Consider the following 23,108-nt stretch of genomic DNA (forward strand, 5'->3'; position numbering starts at 1 on the left):
CAACTGATCTTTGACAAGGAAACAAAAACATACAATGGAAAAAAGATGGTCTCTTCTATAAATGATGTTGGGAAAACTGAATATCCACATGTAAAAGAGTGAAATTGGACCATTATCTCACACCACCAAAAAAAAAAAAAAAAAAAAAAAAAGCTCAAAATGTATTAAAGGCTTAAAGAACCAAAAACTTAAAACTCCTTATAGAGAAAAATCTTTGAACTTGGCAATGACTTCCTGGACATACACCAAAGGCACAAGAAGCAAAAACAAGAATAGGTGAGTGGGATTATGTCAAACTAAGAAAGCTTTTGCAAAGCAAAACAACCAAGAAAATTAAAGGGAAACCAATAGAATTGGAGAAAATATTTGCAAGCCAGAGCTCCTATAACACAACCATGCCTATACGCAAAAAAATCCTCTATTAAAAATGGGCAAAGGAATTAAATAGACATTACTCCACAGAATATATACAAATAGTTAATAGACATAAAAGTGCCCAACATGCATAATAATCAGGGAAATGCAAATCAAAAGATGCTAAGATAATTTTTATTTTAAAAAGATAACAAATGTTGGCAAATGTAAGAAGGAACCCTTGTACACTGTTGGTGTGAATTTAAATTAGTGCAGACATTATGGAAAACAGCATGGAGAGTCCATAAAACTCCAAAACCAGAGCTGACAGCATAGCTCAGAAATAGAGTGCTTGCCTAGCATGTGTTAGGCATTTTATTTTAATCAGCTGTTTTGCTGTTGTGATGAAAAGATCTGACAAGAACAATTTTAGCGGATGAAAAGTTTACTTGGTACTTAGTGTTTTATAGGTCTTAAATGGCTAACTCCATTGCTCTGTGCCCAAAGTGAGGCAGGGCATCATCTCAGAAGAGTATGATGGATAAAAGCAGCTCAGGACATAACAATCAAGAAGCAGAGACAGCACCCTTTTCACTCATGAGGGATGAAATATAGGCCCCAATGGCACTCCCCCAATGACCCACCTCCTCCAGGCACAACCTACATGCCTAAATCACCACTCAGTTAATCCTTATCAGGGGATTAACACACCAATTGGGTTAAGGCTCTCATAATCCAATCATTTCACCTCTAATCCTTCTTGCATTCTCTCACATATGAGTTTTTGGGGGACACCTCATTCCCAGTACCACACACACACAAAAATATAAAATTAGCAAACTACAACTATAATATTCTCCAACAATCTCACTTCTAGGTATATCTGTAAAGCCATTGAAAACTGGATCTCCCTCCTACCCCTGCTGCTCCTCCTTTGCCTGTTCCACCTGCCACTGTTGCTGCTTTGGCTGCAGCTTCACCCAGAAGCCAGTTTCCCGGCTGTCTCACTGGGGAACCAAAGAGACACTGGCATGACTGACTGATTGACCTCCTGTACCAGAGAAGCTATGTTCAGCCAAACCAGATAGACTGGGTACCTGAGACAAAGTCTTGGTTATACCTCTTGCTTTCCTCCTTTCTATTCACTGACCACTGGTAAGCCTTACAGCTCTCTTTTGGATACCCCACAGCCACAGCCCATTCCTAGAGACAAGGGGAAATCAATGAAAGCACTTTGAGTTAGACTATTAAGAAAACATGAAGGAAATTCTGGTTCTGCAAGGAATAGAACACAAGTGAAAAGTCAATTTTCTGTGGAAGATGAAGCTCTGAGAAATATTGCTGGAGAGGGAAGGCTGGCAGTAAAGTAGGCTGCCTGGACAGGAGCATGAGATATATGCATGAGAGAAATGTGACAAAAAATGAGCTGGATGAAAAAATCTGACAAACTGTAGGCTGAAAATGACACAAGGCCTTCAAGTTGAAATTCTGCTTTGGCAGCAAATCTCTAAGTGGAAACTCATCCAGATGAGGAAGTGGTGACACCAACAGCTTCATAGATCCAGACACCTCATTAACTGAATTACCATAGTGTTTGAAGCAGAGGAAAAAATCCAAAAAAGCTATAGTTTTCAGTGAACATTTAAATCAAGAAGAATAATTTGACCAACCAGGTAGACATCCTCAAGAATGTTACTGAAGAAAAGAGGAGCAGGCAATAGAATTCTATTGAGAAAGGAAAATCAAAGGATTTAAAGGCAGAAGCATGTCCAGTTTGTTGCAATATAAGAGGGATGAACTTCAGTAAAGGGAGGAGGTTATTGAGAAACATGGGTTAGTTATAATCCTCAATGACAACATTTCTAATGGATATGGTGATCACACACCAGTGGTTGGAACCATTAGTACTGTGTCTCAGGGAACTACCAAAGTCTTGGATTCAGTCGGAGAAGGGCTGCTTTTTTCAAAGGGAAAGCTATGAAAACTTGATGGAGAAAAGGAAGAGCTACTATCATTGCTTAGAAAACTGATGCTGCAGTTTGAGAAGGAACAAGAGAAGTGCTATGCCATCATTCTTGGAGCACTTCTCCTGTTCTTTCTCTATGTATGAGAAAGTCTTTAATGCCTTAGGTTAGGTGGAGTGTTCTTAATTATGACACTAAATATGATCCATTAAAAATGAAAATTGTATCTTATCAAATTTCAAAGATTTTATACTTCAGAAACACCATGTTAGTAGGTGTTAAAAGACATGCAACAAACTGGTGGAAAGTACTGCAAAACATATTTCATAAAAGCACATACTTAGAATTCTCACACTTCAATCATGAAAAGATAAGCCAGTTTAAAACTAAACAAAAGATGTGAAGACACCATACCAAAATATGTATGAATAGCTAATAAGCATATGAAAAGATGGTCATTAGGAAATGCAAATTAAACCACAATGGAAAAGCATTTCATACAAACTAGAATGGCTAAAATTAAAAAGACTTGCACACAAAAGTTTATTGCAATATAATTCATATTAACTAAATTTGGCAATAGCCTAGATGTATATCAACTGATGAAAAATTAGACATAATGTGCTATATCCATATGGTTAAATATTAATCAAAATTAAAAAGGAACCCACTATGGAGATATGCTGTGACATAGGTAAATCTCAAAGACCTTTATTCTCTAAATAAAAGAAACTGGGTGTACATTGTGTGATTGCATTTATATGAAATACCTAGAAAAGGCAAAGTTGTGAAGACACAAAGTAGATTAGTGGTGTTCACAGCAGGAGTTAAGAGCTGCAATGGAAATTAAGAGTAACTGTTCATGAAAGATGATAGTGGGACAATAGATAGATTCTAAGATTAATTTATGGTCATGAATGTACAGTTTGCTAAATATTAAAAATCCTAGATTCGTACACTTGATAAGGGTGTATTACATGTGACACAAAATATGTTTCAGTAGAGTTATTTTAAAAATAAATAAATGTGACATAACATTGTACATGCCTTTTGAGTGTATGCCTAAATGTGAAATTGCTAGGTCCTAGGGGAGGCCTGTGTTTAGATTTAGTAGATACTGCCAAACAGTTTCCAAAGTTTTTTTTAAATTGATTTTTTAAAAAAATAAATGACAGCGGAATGCATTACAATTCCTATTACACATATACAGCACAATTTTTCATATCTCTGGTTATATATAAAGTATATTGACACCAATTCGTGTCTTCATACATGTACTTTGGATAATGATGTCCATCAAATTCCATCATCTTGCTACTACCCTGCCCCTTCCCATTCCCTCCCTCCCTCTACCCTATCTAGAATTCATCTATTCCCCCCATGCTCCCTCTCCCTACTCCACTATGAGTCAGCCTCCTTATATCAGAGAAAACATTCCGCATTTGTTTTGGGGAGATTTGCTAACTTCACTTAGCATTATCTTCTCCAACGCCATCCATTTACCTGTAAATGCCATGATTTTATTCTCTTTTATTGCTGAGTAAAATTCCATTATGTATATATGCCATATTTTTTAATCCATTCATCCACTGAAGGGCATCCAAAGTTTTAATAACAATTTTTTGTTCAATATCTATGCATCCTAATTTCTCTACATCTTTGCCATAATTTGGAACTGTTAGAGACTTTTAAATTTTAGCCACTGACAATGATTTTATATGTTAATCACTTACCAGTTTTGCATATATATTACTATATATATAGTTTGCTTAGTTCTCATTTTATTTATTATTTATATCTGTGTTGGTTTTTATCTCAATGTTTTTATTATGGTAAATTATACATAAGATAAAATTTACCATTTCAACTATTTTTAGGTTTGCATTTCATGTACATTGAAGTATGTTGTGATCCATCATCATCATCTATCTCCAGAATGTTTTCATTTTCTTGAACTGAAATTCTCTACCCATCAAACAGTAACTTCCATTCATTCTCTGCCCCTACACTCTGGCAACCATGATTCTACTTTCTGTCTCTGTGAATCTGACTAACCTAGGAAACTCACCTAAGTGTAATCATATGATATTTGCTCTTCTGAATCTGGCTTATTTCACTTAGCATGATGTTTTCAAGGTTCCTCTATGTCATACCATATGTCAAAATTTAATTCCTTTTTAAGGATAAATAGTATTCCACTGCACAGGGCACGTGAATGCATGTACACACACACACACACACACACACACAATTTGCCCAGTCATCCCTCACTGTACATTTGGGCTGTTTCTAATTGTTGGCTATTGTGAATGATGCTGCTATGAATGTGGGTGTACAAATATCTGTTTGAGACCCTGCTTTCAAATTTTTGGATATGTACCAATTCATGTTGAATTATATGGTAATTCTATGTTTAATATCTCAAAGAACTTCCATACTGCTTTCCACTATTCACATTGTTACAGCACTTCCACTTTCTGCATTTTTAAAAGCTATGCTAATGGATATGAAATAGTATTTCATTGTGGTTTCTATTTTCGTTTCCTCATTAGTGATATTGATCATTCTTGCAAATCCTTATTGGCCACTTGTTTCTTTTTAGAAAAATCTCTATTTAGGACCTTTATCCACTTTTAAGTTGCTTTTGTAGTTTCTTGGTTATTGATTTGTAGCTCTTTATATATTTTAGATATTGATCTTCTGTTACATACATGATTTGCAAATATTTTCTCCCATCTTGTGTACAAGACTACACATTGTGTGATTGCATTTATATGAAATACCCAGAAAAGGCAAAGTTGTGATAGTAATGTCCTTTGATTTCTGTTGATAGTAATGTCCTTTGACAACAAAATTGAAGAAGTTCAAATTATCTTTGTTGTTGTTGTTGTTGCCTATGCTTTGGTGTCATATCTTTTTGTTTTATGTAATGAAACACATCATTCCCCTTGTGGTTTCTATGGTTACATGTATGACCCTGAGGGCTCATCAGTCTTTTTTTTTTATTAATAAGAACATTAATAGATGATTAAAACTTTTCATCAGTCTTAAAAGTAAGTGAAGATACTTTCTCTTTGTCCTTTATAGTAGTTTAGTTTTACTACATAATATATTTAAGTAACAATGAATTTTATTTTAAAATCACATTCTTGGAGAGTATTTAAGGACACTGGGATATGCTAACAAGAAAAAGTTTACAAACTAGTCTATCTAGTTTTATTTTTTAAAACCTTCAGCCTAAACACAAACATATGTATAAACAAATTAAAAAGAAAAGGTTCACATTGGTATTCTAAGGGTTGTGAGATTACTAGTGTTGTACCCTAAAAATGTCCTCAATTTGCAAATTTTCTAAAATGAGCATATCTTTATTATCAGAAAATTACAGGGAATGTTGCAACTATAAAACCAGAAAAGGGAATATTTTAATGGGTGAGGCTATAACCACAGAACTAGCAGACTAAGCAATAAGCCTGAAAATTGAATTTTATAAATACTGTAATGGTATGCAGTACACAGAAATATAATAAGTAAAAAACAATGTAATTATAAACTGACAGAATCTGGAAATAAATAAAATATATAAGCAGTGTTCATCTCTGATAGGAATACAACCCAAAGTATTATTTAAATCTGAAAAATAATAAAACACTTAAAAATTTAAAACATGTTCAAATAATAAATAGTCAGCAGGGAAAATTTTCACAAAATGAACACCACCAATGATTCCTACGTAGAGGAAACTTTTAGTTACTGCGCATTATACCATCTTATGAATGAATAATCTATATCTCTTTAATGCCAAGATTATTTTCCACTAACTTGAAAATGTCAAAAAAGTGATTTTTAAAAAAAAATATTACTTCACATTTTGGCTTTTCCTTTTAAAATTCTCAATGGCTTTTAAAGCAAGATCAAGAAAGAGGAAGTAAAATGTCAGTTCAGTACTGGGATTAGTGATAAACCAGGCAATGGTAAACTTAAGTCATGTGTGTCCACTAGTCATGTAGATGGATACACTACACTGACTCTTTATCAAAGGATCTTAACCTTCATCTGTATCTCACCTCCTCCTTCTCCCCCTCCCCACCCTGCAGAAAATATAAAATAATTTTCCGTGTTAAAATCATACAGCTTCTGGAAAATAAAGAATATTGAATATTTAAGTCACTGGTAGTTACAGCATCCAAAGTCCAACAATGTTAATTTTTGGTATTTTTAAACCTTCTAGGGTCTCTTTGTAAGTTCCTCTACCACGCACCTCTTCCGTCCTCAGAGCTCCAGGCTAAAATCAAAGGGATGGCTTTAGGAGGAATGTGTGCCTTGCCTTCTCCAGTTCTGACATTTTTGTTACTGTTTTCTCTAAGCGCTTTTGAAATTATAAAATATAATAGCCAAAAGCTGAATGAATAAACTAATGAACATTGGGTTTCCAGAAAACTCCGTGGAGAAATGGGTTTGAGGATGACTGGAAATTGGATGAATCAGCCATATTAGTGAACCTGGGAAGGTAAGAGGAGTTGGAAACATGATAGATCTAATAATTTACTGGCTAAGGGTTTGTCAATCACTACATCCCGACAAATAAGATTAGAGCAGAGTTGTGGGAGGGGAGAGGGTGACGCAGCAAGCTGTAAGCACCCAGAAAATTCAGCCAAGAGACAGCTGCGTAATCATATTGCGGCACCGTTTTTTATTTCTTTTTTTCTTGCTGCAGCAGCTGCTTGCGGCATACGTCTCCTCACTGCGGCTCTCTGCAGTCTCTGGCCCGCTCCTTCAGGACCGGTCACAGCAGCCATCGCCACCCTAAGCAACCCAGCCCAGGCTGCCCCTGCTTCAGTCCGGCTCTCCAAACCTCAGCACCGCCTTTTATCCAGCCAGCGCCCACTGTCGCTCCTTGCAGTTCGGCCACCACAGCTCATTCCATCTCTGCCCAGGCCACAGCCGCTTCTGACATTTTGGTGAGTCTTTTCCCAAGGAAGTGAGATCTAATCTCGTTGATAGCCACCTTAGGTGTGTCCGGTCCTTTGAAAAATGGCCGAGTCCGCCGACTACAAGGAACTGTCAGGATCCAGTCCAGAAGAGGCTGACAGTAAGATAATAATGGAGGCACCTGGGGAACCTCAGGAGTGCGGTGAAGATGCTGCCGCTGGGCCTGGAGATCAGGGGGAGCGCGGTGAAAAAGCCGCTGCTGGGCTTGGCGTAGAAGGGGGAAAAGGTGAAGAGGCTGCTGCAGGATCCGGGAAAGACGGGGAGAAAGACACTGAGGAGAACTCAGACCCAGATCGTCCAAAAGGACTCATCGGTTATCTTTTAGATACAGACTTTGTTGAAAGTCTACCTGTGAAAGTTAAGTACCGAGTGTTAGCTCTTAAAAAGCTCCAAACTAGAGCGGCCAATTTGGAATCCAAATTCATGAGGGAATTTCATGACATTGAAAGAAAGTTTGCTGAAATGTATCAACCCTTATTGGAAAAAAGACGACAGATCATCAATGCTATCTATGAACCTACAGAAGAGGAATGTGAATATAAACCAGACTGTGAGGACTATGATGAAGAAGACATGGAGGATGAGGAAGATGTGCATGATAATGAGGAAGGCATGGTACATGAGTATGGTGATGAGGATGATGGTTATGATGACTATTATTATGATTATGCCATTGAGGAAGAGGAGGAGGAGGAAGCAGATGATGACACTGAGGCCACTGGAGAAGAGAATAAAGAAGAGGATCCTAAGGGAATTCCAGATTTTTGGCTGACTGTTCTAAAAAACGTGGAAGCACTCACTCCTTTGATTAAGAAATATGATGAGCCTATTCTGAAGCTCCTGACAGATATTAAAGTGAAGCTTTCTGATCCTGGTGAGCCTCTCAGTTTCACACTAGAATTTCACTTCAAACCCAATGAATACTTCAAAAATGAACTGTTGACAAAGACCTATGTGCTGAAGTCAAGGCTAGCATATTATGATCCCCATCCTTATAGGGGAACAGCAATTGAGTATTCCACAGGCTGTGAGATTGATTGGAATGAAGGAAAGAATGTCACTTTGAGAACCATCAAGAAGAAGCAGAAACATCGGATCTGGGGAACAATACGAACTGTGACTGAAAGTTTTCCCAAGGATTCATTCTTCAATTTCTTCTCTCCTCATGGAATCAGCTTAAATGGAGGGGATAGGAATGATGATTTTTTACTTGGTCACAATTTACGTACTTACATAATTCCAAGATCAGTATTATTTTTCTCAGGTGATGCACTTGAATCTCAGCAAGAGGGGGTAGTTAGGGAAGTTAATGATGCAATTTATGACAAAATTATTTATGATAATTGGATGGCTGCAATTGAGGAGGTTAAAGCCTGTTGCAAAAACCTTGAGGCATTAGTAGAAGACATTGATCGTTAAAGCAGGGTATATATGGCCATGAAATCACATGCCCTAGAGCTACTTACTCAAGATATTAGAAATTACAATTTTGTGGTCTGTATTTTTCTTGTAGTGTCAGTTAAAACATATGTCTCAGAAATATAAAAAAGGTCAAATAGTAATTAATTTGACATTGCATTTTAATAGTACAATGTTTTCAAGACATGTAGACTGTGGTAAATGATTTAAGACATTAATAACAGTGTTGTGCAGTTTAATCCTTCTGAAGTCCTTTTGTCATGTAACCATGAGACTGTGAATATTATCAGAGATGCTAAATAAGATCAATATTTGTTTGGAAAGAAAATCTTGGGAACAAACCCAAGGGTTTTTGCTGCTGTTGTGTTTTGTATTTTTGTTTTCTTAGTCCTCTAGCTAGTGGATTTAATTTTGTTGTGACTGCTTCATTTTGCAGTAGAAATAAAGTAGAATTTAAAACTTGAATGCTTAAGAAGAGGCCTGCATATGGTTAAGAATTTCAAGCAAAACCACATTTATTGTTAGTAGCAGCTTGTGCATAGGCTCTTGAATATGTGACTGTGATAAATAATGAAACTTAGTTGTATTGGTATTACTGTTTATCAGTAAAGTGTTAGTCACAGTATTTTCAGAAGTTTGCCAGTATTGTTCTGTGTAATTGTGTAAACCATGATTGCAGTATATAAATCTTTTTTCCTATAGTGTATTGAATCATTCACTCAAAGTGATAACTTTACCATTTCAAAAATATATTTCATGTTCCTTCACTGCAAAATAAAATGAATAAAAATTTCAGGGTGTTTAGAAATTTATTTTTTATTATAAAAGTAATATGTTCATTAGAAGACATTTGAAAAATACTAAAAATATACATCAATTAAAACCAGAAGTCATATACCTACTTCATCAAAGGTAAGCACAGTTAATGTTTTGATATATTTTCTGCATGCAGTACATTTACTAACAGTATACTAAAATGTGCAAAGAAAGTATGACTTTTTGTTACTTATAACTGATCTAATTTTAATTTTAATTCTATCTCCACTCCACAGGCTTGCAGAAAAACAAAAACCTCAATTTTAATCAAGTAAACTTATTATTATTTAATAATTTAAATATTCTTTATAAATAACAGGCTCCCCTGTGTTAGTCTATATTTCATATTTCTTATCTATCCTTCCACAAAGTCATCTGGATGTGCAGAACATACATTATTGTATCACTGGGATGCAGTGACTGTGGACAATGGGATGTGGTTGGTCAGACCTTGTCCCGGAGCTGAATTTCTCTTTTTCATACATGGCAACTCAGAGGCTTGGTTTCTCTCTTTGGCAAACTGTGATCCCATCCTTATAGGGGAACTGCAACTGAGTATTCCACAGGCTATGAGATTGAAAGTCACATTTATCCCCCTACAATAAGAGAAAATTTCTTGGTCCCTAACATACCACATAGGAGCAGAAAGTGTCTGGGGAATGCTAACTGTCTTGTTATTACTGCCTATCTAGTCTTCCATCCCAGATGGGTATGATGTAATATCACAGAATTATAAAGCAAGTGGAAATAAAGCTCCTCTGCTTGTGACTTAATTCTTACACTATTGAACATGCCTCCTTTTTTGGATTTTGGCCAAGAGGGTTAGGTTTATAATACTGCCACTTTTTTTTCCCCATTCTGTCTCATCTCTCTACTATTAGCTGAGGAGAAAAGTATGAACCTATTCTTTCCTCTTCCTGTTTGGACAAAACACTCCTCTAATGTCAAATCCTTCTCCCAGGGATGATAGCAGATATTTACTTGCTTTTCTTTGGGAGTAGCAATAGTTGACAGATTATAGGAAATAGGCAACTATTATAAAGGAACCTAAACAGGAGATACTGCCATTGTTAACCTGGTAAATACTGACATTCTCACGTTTCACCATCATTAGTCTTGACCTCTGAAATTCCTGACTCCTTCCAAACTCCTCCCACACACAAAGTTGAGGCCACTTTTAACTGTGGCTACTGTTATTGTACATAAAAAATTAGAACATGGGTGTATCTCTTTAGTGAGCTTGTTTTTATGTGCTTAGACAAAAGTAGGTGGCTTTGTCTCATTTTGTTATATTCCCAGAGTAACCTTGCCTGAATTTAGTGTTCTTTGAAGGGGTTTATATCCAATAGGAAAATAGCATGGCCTAGCTCTGAGTGCCAGGCCAGCTTTCTGATGTCAGGATTGTTTTTTTCTTTCTCTTTTGTCTCAGGGGAAAAATTTAAGGCTCTCTTTGCTCCAATAGCTTGAGATTGGAGGGAGGCTCATTTGATTTAGATTTAAACTAATGTAAGGGTTCTTTAAAGCTTGAGGGTAGGCCACCAGCTTCAGTCCACATACCAGACAGCCCAATGTTGGGGTTTAGGAGCCAAGAGTGACACAAATAGAAAATAAAAATTACATGTCATCCACAGATATATGACAGATTTGATTTTTTTAGCACACAGATACATGCAACATGAACCTATTTTAAAGCAGAAAATCTTAAAAATTAAGAGGGCTGGGCCTGCAGCTCAGTGGTGGAGCACTTGCCTTGGGTGTATGAGGCACTGAGTTCTATCCTCAGCACCACATAACAAATAAATAAATTAATTAATTAAAGGTATTGTGTCCATTTACAACCTAAAAATATATATTTTTTTAAAAATAGAGAGCAACTTTACACAAAGCACCTCTGAAATATATTTTCTTTATTTGCCAATATAGCTTTTTAATGTAAAAAATAATATTCAAAATGAAACAACCTCTGCTATTTAAAACCCCTCACTAATGATCTATTTGTTGATTTATTCTTAGTGCATTTTAAAGATAGTAAAAACTCTTGAGGTCACGTAGATCCGAGTTCCCCTCACCCTGCTCATTCACACACCTCGACACTATCACTGCTCTCTGCATGTGTGTCTATGTGTGTGCGTGTGGGGAGATGGACTGTGAAGAGGGAGTGAATGAGAAAGGGCAGGTGGTCACTCACAATCCCAGCTCTTCTAAAAATTCTCTGTGTGCCTATGTACTGAGAATGAAAGGTGAGCAGAGAAGAGGTTGAATCCTTCCTCAAGGCCCACTTGCCCTAGCGTAAGTCCAATAAATATTTGGCTTTAGAGCCCAAGGGTGTGAGTATATGGGGGCAGGTGGGTTTATGCATGCAATAACCAAAAGGAATGAGTGAATCATCATTCTGGCCCAGGTACTTTATGCAGCCATGTTCTGTATGTAAGGGTGAGAACAAAGGAAATTTTGGTGGAAGCATACAGGGGTCAGGTTCCTTAAGTTGCTTTCAGGAGGTCAGGAGTAAGTGCAAGTCCCCCACACTGAAGTCCAAGTGGTCTCCTCTAAGGGCCAAAGTGACTATACACTACACAAAGTGTATGGAAAGATAGAGAGCAGGGTACAAAGAGGTTCCTAACTTGATTAGCATCTGACAGATATCCTGGGAAACAAACAAATGGATGGTGAGAGAAGAATACTAGAAATGGACAATGTAAAAGATTTTGGATGAGTTCAGCTTTGGGTGGACTCAAATCTCAAGTACCTAAAGAATAAGTATCCTTATGGTTAATGAAATATAATGGCACCATGGGCCTGGGACAGATTTGGATCTCAGGTGTACATAAGCATAGGTAAGTATAAGTATACAAGAAGTGGTGCATGTAATGGGAATGTTAACTAGTTTTTGACACCTACTGAGGACTTACATGTCAATCCTAATGTAGGTGTATTTGGAAGAAGAAATATATAATATGTTAATTATCTACTTATATTTCACTACTTCTGTAAAGTAGAGAAGGCATTTGTTAATTTAAACCTTATACCAAAGGCTCTACATCCCCATCAAGTGTATCACTTGACCATGGAAAAATCATTTCCAAGCAGTCTTATTTAGTAAAATTTGTTACAAAATAAAAATTTCATAAGGCAACTTCATGAAAATGGTAAAACGAAATTCCATTTCTATTAATTTTTACAAATTTCACATTTAACTTGCTTCCTGACTTTTACACACACACACACACACACACACAGTCTGAATGATCCAGGATGAGAGGGAAGCTCAAAGATTCACAGATTTCCAGGAGGTGGAACCAATATTGATGAGTGCTTTATTATATAACATTTCTCCATTAGTTCTCAAGGTAAATGGAATTAATAAAAAGTGGTATTTTGTAGATGTGTACATGTTCACATTTGTATGTTTACATGCATGTTTTATTGCAGAGTACACTAATAACAAGTGGAAATAATATTTAGACAATAATCTTTGTTGTCCAAAATATTACCTAGAGTTTGCCAGAAATCTTATGGATAAGAGAAGAGTCAGTGATTAGTGATTGAGTTAGTTCCTTTTCCCATATGACAAGGTGCTTTTCATTTTACATGTTAGAGGAATTGAAAGGGTTTTCCTTGTCAAGACACATATTGGATACTATGTATCAATTCAAAATATTTACATTTCATGTTCAGTCACTAAACTTGCATATTCTTTTTTTTTTTTTTTTTTGGTAACCTGGACTGAGCCACATCCCCAGACCTTTTATAATTTTTTGAGACAGGGTCTTGCTAAGTTGCTTAGTGCCTTGCTAAATTGCTGAGGCTGACCTCAAATTTGTGATCCTCCTTTCTCAGCCTCTCAAATTGATGGAATTATAGGCCTGTGCCACTGTGCCCAGGGCATATTCTTACTGTAAGTTAACATGGTGTTTGCAGAGTATTTCAGCATCATGTCCTCACTATAGTGAGTCTGGATAGGGATGGTACAAATTCATCCTTTTGCATGCGAATATCAAAATTTCTGGCACCATTCATTGAAAAGATAACTTGGCCTTATATGTGAAGATATATTTCTGGGTTTTCTATTCTATCCCACTGGTCTGTAAGTCTGTCTTTATGCCAGACCCACATTGTTCTGTTTAGTATAACTTTGTACTAAGTTTTGACATCAGGAAGTGTGAGTCCTTCAATTCTATTCATTTGTTTATTTATTTATTTAGGTAATAAATTAGGGATTGAAACCAGGGGCACTTAACCACTGAGCCACATTCCCAGCCCTTTTTATATTTTTATTTTGAGATAGGGTCTCACTAAGTTTCTTAGGGCCTCACTAAATTTCTGAGGCTGGCCTTAAACTCGTGATCCTATAGTCTCAGTGTTGGGGCAGGCCCCAAATGACTATAGTTAGGCTCCCTTGCTGAAGCTTCTGGCAACGTATGTTATACTTTTAGTGTATGACCATGGCCATGAATTGGCTATGTTATGGTCAGTATGTAGTCAAGGTCATAAAAACTCTGATTCAGTGTATGAACTCAAGGTTATAAACATTTGCTTGTGAGCATGGTTCCACTGATGGAATCTGTTGGCAGTGGACCTTCTTTGTGTGGCCTGGATATAAAAAAGGCCCAGGGAAAGGACACAGAGGAGTGAAATGAAACTGGCTGGGGGCTGAAACTGGAGTTGGGGGCTGGCTAAAGGCTATTGCCACTTCTGAATAAAGTACATCTACTATCCTAATTGTGTCTTGCATCTTCTTCCACCTGCCAGGAACCCGAATCTATTTACTGGGTCTGAGCCCCACTCTACACTCAGTCTCCTGAGTTGTAGGATTACAGGCATGTGTCACTGGGCTTGGCTATATATAGCTCTAACTTGATTTATTGAGAGCTTTTGTTATGAAAATGTGTTGAATTTTGCCAGAGACTTTTTCTGCATCTACTAAAATGATAATGTGATCTTTGTCCTTTATTATTAATGTGATACATTACAGTGATTGATATTCATATGATGAGCCATTCCTGTATTCCAGGAATAAATCCCACTGGGTCATGTCTAATCCTTTCCATGGCTGCTTCATTTAGGTCACTAATACTTTGGTGAAGATTTTTACATCAGTACTCTAAGGGACACTGGTCTGTGGTGTTTCTCTTTTAGTATCTTTTTTTGTTGTTGTTGCTTTAGTATTAGAGTAATGCTGTCCTTATAAAATAAATTAGAAAGCATTCTTTCTTCTTCATTTTTTTGAAGAGTCTATTTTGAAAGCTTGATAGTACTCATAGTGAAGACATGTGGTCCTAGGCTTTTTTCATTGAAAGTATTTTGATTATTGATTCAATTTCTTTATTAACTAGGTCTTCAGATTTTCTATTTCCTCAATATCCCATCTTAGTAGGTTGTGCACTTTGAGAAATTTGTTTTCTTTCTAGGAATTTTTCCACTTCACCTAGGTTATCCAATTTGTTGGTGTACAAATTGTTCACAGAACTCTTATAATTATTTTCATTTTTATAATCCAGTGCTAATGTCATCATTTTCATTTTTGATTTTAGTAAGTTGAGTCTTTTCTTTTTTTCGTATTCAATATGTCCGAAGGTTGTCAATTTTTTGATCTTTTCAAAGTTCAACTTTTAATTTTATTAGTCTTCTCTATTATTTTTCTATTATCAATTCACCTCTGCTCTAATATTTATTATTTCTTTCATATACTTGTTTTCAGGTTCAGTTTGTTCTTATTTTTCTAGTTCCTTTAGGTATAAAGTTAAGTTGCTGATTTGAGATCCTTTTCTAATGTAAGCATTTATAGCAATAAATTTCCCTCTTAGCACTGCTTCATTGCATCACGTAAGTTTTGAAACGTTTCTTTTGCTCATTTTTATTGGTTTATTATTATTGGATTTTATAAGTCCTTTATACATACAAAACATCTCTTTTGCCAAATGTATTATTATGAGGAATACTTTCTCCAACTCTGTGTATTGATTTTTAAATTTGCATTATTTTGTACTTTTTAGTTTTGTAAAACTTTTATTTTAAAATTATTTTAAACCAATGGGGAGTTAAAAAGTAGTACAAAGAATTACATGTACACATTATCCAGTTTGCCCTAATGGTGACATTCTTTATCACTGTGGTGTACAAAACAAAGCTAGAAAATGGATACTGGTACATTATTATTAACTAGACTACCCATGTTATTTAGTTTTCAGCATTTTAACCTGTGTTCTCTTGTGTGCATATACATACATTTTGATAAAATTTTATCTAATGTATAGATTCAAGTAACCACCACCACAAGAGATATACAGAATTATTCCATCACAGCAGAATTCCCTTGTGCTAAAACTTTGTATTTGCACCCCATGTTCCTCCATTCCATATTCCTCTCTCCTGGCAACTACTAATCTATTCTCCATCTCTATCATTTTGTCACATTAAAGATCTTATATAAGTAGAATCATACAGTGTTTTGGTCAGTTTTTTTTCTTCTGTGACCAAAAGACCTGACAAGAACCATTTTAGAGGAGAAAACTTTTTTTGGTGCTCATAGTTTCAGAGGTCTCAGTCCATGGACAGCCAGTTCTATTGCTAGGGGCCAATGGTTTGGCAGAACATCATGGAATAAGAGTGTGGTGGAGGAAAGCACCTCAAGAAGCATATATATATATATATATATATATATATATATATATATATATATAGAGAGAGAGAGAGAGAGAGAGAGAGAGAGAGAAAGAGATCACCTCACCATGAACATATACACAAAAAGTATGCTCCCCAATGACCCACCTCCTCCAGCCACATCCTACCTGCCCACAGTTACCATTGAATTAATCCCTATGAGGGGATTAATGTACTGATTAGGTTAAGGTTCTCATAACTGAATCATTTCACCCTTAAATCTTCTTACATTGTCTCATAAATGAGCTTTTGGGCAACACCTCATAACATGCTGCATATGAACTTTGAGACTGACTTTTAAAATTGTGTATAAATGACCTTAAGATCCACACAGGTTGTTGCATAAATCAATAGTTAATTTTAGTTTATTGCTGGATAGTCTTCCACTGGATGAGTGTACATTAAATGTTTATCAATCATTTACCCATATAAAATCATTTGGATTTTTTCAGTATTTTAATGTGAATAAAATACCTATGAACATTTATGTACAGGTTTTCATGTTTACATAAATAAGTGGTTCGTATGGTAATTGCATGGTTAGTTTTAAGGACACTGGAAAGGTCTATCATTTGATAGCCTAACAAGCAATTTATGAAAAATCCAGTTTAAATGTATCCTTTGTTATAATGATTTAGAATTTAGCTTTCTACCAATGTTTAGCTATATCTCATTAAACCTTTAAATGACATTTATATGCTGTGTGGCTAATGATGCCGAACTTTTTTTGCATGCTTATATACCATCTCTGTTTGGTTAAAAACACATTTTCCTGTACTTTCATGCCACAAGAATTAACACAGAAGATTTCTGTGACTTCAAAAGTTGTGGGATATCTCCCCACCAGCAAATAATCAATTATATGGCAGACTCCCACTGAGTGCCCTCTAATACAATTCAATTCTGATACTGTCTACCTGTAGATGCTGTCAGATCCCATGGGTTGAAGGCTCAGCTCCCAAGACTATCCCCTTTTTGAAGCCAGTTGTAAGCCCCAGGTTGTTTAGCTTGTGCTTCTAACTGATTGTCTATAAATTGGGGTTCCCACAAACCCTGCTTCTAGTTTGCTTAATTTGATTGAGAGGCTCACAAAAGCCAGGGAAACATTTTTACTGATTTATTGTAGAGCATACTAGAAAGGATACAGCTGAAAAGATGCATAAGGTGATGAATCATGTAGGAAGGGGGTACAGTGCTATGCCCTCTCTGATTGTGCCATCCTCCAGGAATCTCCACATGTCTGGCTCTCTGGAAACTGAAAGTTCTCTGAACACTGTCTCTTAGGGCTTTATGGAGGTTTTATTGTTTAGGCATCATTGATTACATCACTGGCTATTGGTGATCAACTTTATCTTTAGCCTCCTCCTCTGTAAGGTTGGGAGGTTGGGAGGTGGGACTGAAAGTCCCAACCCTCTAAATATGCCTTGGCATTTCTGGTGACTAGCCTCCTTCCTGAAGCTACCTAGGTACTACAAGTCATTGGGTCTACTCATTAGCATACAAAAGACACTGTTGTTTTCAAGGTCCCAAGGATTTTGAGAGTCCTATGCCAGGAAATAGAAGGAAGACCATATACATATTTCATAATATCATATCACTTGAACCATCTCTTTGGTGAAATAGCTGTTTGCCCTTTGTCCATTTCAGAATTTGATTATGTTTTTACTTCGGTTTTAGAGAATTTGTTATATATTTTTGGAATAGGATATTTGTTGAATTAGTACTCTGTATACACTTTATTCCAGCATGTAGCTAGTAATTTCACACTCTTAATATTTTCACAATAGGAAATTTGTTAAATTGATGAAGAAAAAACTTTCCTTTTATTGATTTCACACATTTGATGTCATCTAACAATTCTTAGCCATAACTCCCAAATATTTTCTACTATTTTTTCATCTAAACATTTTGTAGTTTTACACTTATATTCTTGATCCATTTTAAATTAATCCTTATATTTAGTGTGAAATTTTACTTGAAGATTATTGTTCCAGCACCATTTTTTTCTTCAAGAAATGAATTTGCACCTTCATCAATCATTTGAGGATTGGGGAGAAAATGTTTACTTAAGTAAATTTAGAACCAAGCAAATACTAAAATATCAAAGGTAAAGGAATTATATATAAATATTGTTCTCTAAACTGTAGAGTGATTTTTCATAAGAATATGTTGCTGATTCTCCCTGGAGAATTCCCCTGCAAGTGTTGCTCATTCCAATAGAACAAACTTGGGGTTTAGCAAAGCAGAGAATAAACTTTATTCTTTGGCTAAAGAATGGACAAGGGAGAGCTTGTCTAAAGGCACCTCCTCCTTGAGATGGGACAAGAGTGGCTCCTTTTATGGGGGAATGGGGTGGATGTCATAGGAACCTTGTACACGTTACCCCATTGCCATCTTGGATTTTTATGTTTCAGGCTAGTTTTGTGGTTCAGATATTTATCAGGCCTTTTGCCTTGGTTCCTGTTGAGCAAGCACAGCTTAGAAGAGCAGACAGACATGGTTAAAACAAAGAAAGAATTATGATGGACTCTTTAAGTGAAAAATTCCTTCCTATATGTCCTATTCCTCATTCCTGAAGGGTACTGAGGGATAGTGATCTAAAAGCTTCTGTAGCTACTTCCTTCTGTGGGGAGAGCCATTCTCACACGTGACTGGGCGACTCCCGGTTTGGGTCTGAGGCGCTCTGACTAATCTGTGTCGGAGCTTTCCCGGCCCTCTCCTGATGAGAGAACCCGTCCGTGTGGGGGTGTGACTGACCACTGACCCCTGGGGCCAATCACTGACCCTGAGCTTGGAGTGCGGCCCCCCTCAATCTTCATTGGATGGAATTCTCCCCTGAATTTCTTGTTCCCCAATAAAAGGCTACTCCCTGGCGTGCTCACTCTCTCTCTCTCCTGCTAGCCCTGAGTAATCCTTGCTGCCCTACCGGGTAGTTCGAGGTGGGAACCAGAGGGGGGAGCCGTCTGGGACCTGGTCATAGAAAAAGGTAACTGAGTCTGTGTGTTTATTTCGATCTCACTAGTTAACTTTTATGCCAAGAACCTCATTAATGAAACCAATGCGCTGGTCGCATGGTGGACTTCTGAGGGTAGGCTTCATCATAGGGCTCAGAAGGGGATTAGAATCTTTCCCCAACTGGCTTAAGATAGGCCTGATTGTCACCAGGTTAAAGTCACAGTTATTCATATCCCCAAGCCACAACCATTTTAAGTTTAATGAATTTTAGCCTTCTGTTTACAAAGGATACAAGACAATTAAGAGTAGGTGGTCCAAAGATTAGTAAGAGAAGGATGAAAATAAAAGGGCCCACAAAGGGGTGGAACCAAGTCAAACTAGGGATAGCCTTCTTTACCATCTCTCAAATTTCATAGGCAGTGTTTTCACTTTGATAGATTCCATGTGGCAATTTGATTTTCTCATAAATGACTTTTATGCTTACATCTAATTTTCCTAAGATATTGGCCCAGGTATAGCAGGGGGTATTAATAATTGCACATAACCCTCCTTGTTCTTCCAGTGGATAATCCATAGCTAACCTTGTTATTGAGAATTACATGGGCAAGGGAAAGTTTTTAGAGACAAAAATGAGGAAGATTACATCAGATATTCTGAATAATAATCCTTGGCCACAATGACTAATAATGAGTCCAAAGGTGATAGACAGTTTGGGCAGGTGTCTCAATGGAAGTATTTTCTGCATAAGGTTGTGTAGAATATTTTGTGATATTTATTATAAAGGATAATAAGGATGTATAAGGATCCTTGTTTCATAATATCCTAGCTTTACCTACTTTTTGGCACAAGTGATACAAGTTACTCCATTTTGATTCTGACAACTTTCACACTTCTTCTATAGGGCCCAACTTTGTTTTCTGAAAACACTGCTGATCAACCATCTTACAGTTAGGTTTTGATTATCCCTCATTTCCAGGATGGAGCCATTCCAGTTGTTAGAGAGTGGATGATGAGTAGTAGTCAATGTCATAATACTTTATCCAATTTTGAACAACAAATTGATTTAGGAGAGTTGTTCTCAGACTAAGGTTACCTATAATCTATTGTTAAGTTTAACTCTATATGTTTTGTTTAACTCTGTAAGTTCTGATGGGTATCATCTCAAAACACTGGGCCAGCACTATCTTGTTAGGAATTCTACTTCTGTAAAATTTTTATGGGCAACAGGGACAAAGTTTAAAAAGGAAAATACAAAACAAAACTAATAGGAGTAAAAAATGAAACTTAACACCAGAAAAAAAAAAGGCCACAAATAACCCAATCAATAAATGGGCTAAGGAACTGAACAGATACTTCACAGAAGAAAAAATATAACTGATCAACATATGAAAAAAATGTTCCTCATCTCTAGCAATTATAGAAATGCAATTTAAAACTAAGATTTCATCTCACTCCAGTGAGAATGGCAATTATCAAGAATACAAGCAATAATAAGTGTTGGCAAGGATGTGGGGGATAAGGTACATGACTCATACATTGCTAGTGGGACAGCAAATTGATGAAATCACCATGGAAAGCAGTATGGAAATGTCTCAGAAAACTTGGAATGGAACCACCATTTGACCCAGCTATCCCACTCCTTAGTCTTTACCTCAAGGATTTAAAATCAGCATACTACAGTAATGCAGCCACATCAATGTTTATAGCAGCTCAATTCATAATAGCTAAACTATGGAACCAACCTAGATGCCCTTCCACAGATGAATGGATAAAGAAAATGTGGTACATACACACAATGGAATATTACTCAGCCTTAAAGAAGAATGAAATTATGATATTTGCAGGTAAATGGATGAAACTAGAGAATATCATTCTAAGTAAATAAGCCAATCCCCCCAAACCAAAGGCTGAATGTTTTCTCTGAAAAGTGGATGCTGATCCATAGTGGGGCAGGGGATAAAGAAGAATGAAGGGACTTTGGTTTGTGTAGAGGGGAGGGGTGGGACTATGGGGATGGGAAGGACGGTAGAATGAGACAGACATTATTACATGTATGATTACACTACTGGAGTGACTCTGAACCTTGTACCACCAGAGAAATGAGAAGCCGTGCTCCATTTGTGTACAATATGTCAAAATGCATTCTACTGTCAAGCATAACTAATTAGAACAAACAAAAAAAAGAGTAAAAATGCAGTTTGTAAAAATAGTTTTGAATCAAGAAACATCATTTTCTATAGTCATAACACTTTTTACCAAAGATAATCAAATAATTAGCTTTTTTGTTTATAAAATGAGTTTAGTTTAATAGCACTTGTGTTTCATAAATATGATTGCAAATGCTTTAGAGAAGAGGCAAAACTGTGAATTACAAGACTTGAGAATAGCCCTGATTTAAACTGATGAAAGTTCAGCAATTGACACAAGTTATTTTTACTGCGTACAGCATTTTAAAATAACAATCACAACTGACAGCATATACCAGAAACATCAAACTTGTATAAGTTTTACTAAGAACAGGTCAAAATTCCAAGAAACCTTTGTTAATTTGAGCATAGAGAATTATATTCTGTATTTAAATCCATGTATTAATGTTCAATTTTTAGAAAAAATACCCTTTTTCTAATTATAGTTATCTCAATCAAACGAAAAAAGTTTCTTTCATAAGACTCATCCTTTACAAATCTGTTACCTGCTCAGACCCTCTGAAATTTTCTTAAACCTTTAGTTTCTCCCTTTGTTTCTTTCCATTCTGGAACAATTCAATAATTTTACTTTAGGACAAAATTTTATACCACACAAAATCCTTTTTCATAAAAAATTATCTTCTCTTTTAATCAATAAAAATATACTTTTTGCCTTTATTTTTTGCCCTCAAACACATCTTAATTTCTTTTTATGTTCTTTGTAGACATGCAAATATATGCATAAATTAGATTTTTTAAACTCTTACTAACCTTATTTTTAGAGAAGACTCATACATGTAATTTACACATGTTTGCCACTTAGCAATAATTTATGAAAACACATGTATTTATAGGCATGAATATATTGCCCTTTTAAATAAAATTTGAGAAGCCAAGTACTTAATTCATATTTAGTAATTGATATTTCAGTATTTTAACTTATTTAGAAATGACTTAGATATTTTATATCTACTAATTAATACTAGTGACATCATGTCTTTTAAACAATATAACAGCAGTATCTGGGAGGAGTGGGCTGGTATGGTGGAACATACCACACATTTGGCTAACAGGGCATGGTTCATGGTTCCTTTAGCTCACTTGGGGCACAAGCTGTGACCACAAGTCTAGAGGTCAATAGGATCAACCAAGTTAGGAGAGCTAGAGACTTCTTAAACTGTGAAAAAGAGATATCCTCTACCCTGGTTTAATGCATGCAGCATGCAAAACAGCAGCACTCTCTATACATGTATCAACTCTGGCAGTATTGCATCTGGATGTATAGCATAGACACAGATGATCTGTGGGAAATGTCCAGAGCCCCCAGATGCTCATAGGGAGCAGGCCAGTCATATGAGTATGTATATTTATTAAAGCTTTTCAGTCCTTGAGTTTGTACAATATATCTATTGCTGCATTAAGCCATTCTTTCCTCCTATCAACCTTGATTCCTAAGGGTCATTTGGCAAATGAAAGTGCCTTGATATATCAGGTATTTGGGCCCAACCATGGATAGCATGTGCTATGAAATGGGTACCCTAGTTACTGTCAATCATGTTCAGTCACCTATATATCATGATTAACTTCTCAATACCCTTGAGTTTATTTATTTTTAATAATTATTCCTAGATTGCTTATGAAAACTGAGCTATTAGACAAGTGTAGTTATTATTTTGTTATCTTCTTGTCAAAAGAAAGACTCTTAAGAGTTAAGTTGTACTTGAAACACAGGAAGCAATAGACATTGCTTTGAACTTTTATC

General features: G+C 36.1%; 1 protein-coding gene and 1 pseudogene across 1 annotated transcript; both read left to right on the forward strand.

Annotated features, from left to right (window-relative positions):
- Positions 1–226: 226 nt before the first annotated feature.
- LOC114081497 (leucine-rich repeat flightless-interacting protein 2 pseudogene) lies at positions 227–2,464 on the forward strand (annotated as a pseudogene).
- Positions 2,465–7,091: 4,627 nt separating this feature from the next.
- Positions 7,092–8,729, forward strand: LOC114081505 (nucleosome assembly protein 1-like 2). The gene has a single exon (XM_027922974.2). The coding sequence runs from the start codon at positions 7,353–7,355 to the stop codon at positions 8,727–8,729; it is 1,377 nt and encodes a 458-aa protein (XP_027778775.1). The 5' UTR covers positions 7,092–7,352.
- The last annotated feature ends 14,379 nt before the right edge of the window (positions 8,730–23,108 follow it).

This window comes from Marmota flaviventris, chromosome X, assembly GCF_047511675.1.
Source record: "Marmota flaviventris isolate mMarFla1 chromosome X, mMarFla1.hap1, whole genome shotgun sequence".
NCBI lineage: Eukaryota > Metazoa > Chordata > Mammalia > Rodentia > Sciuridae > Marmota > Marmota flaviventris.

Coding starts and splice junctions, on each gene's coding strand:
- LOC114081505 (XM_027922974.2), top strand. CDS start 7,353: ATGGCCGAGTCCGCCGACTACAAGGAACTGTCAGGATCCAGTCCAGAA.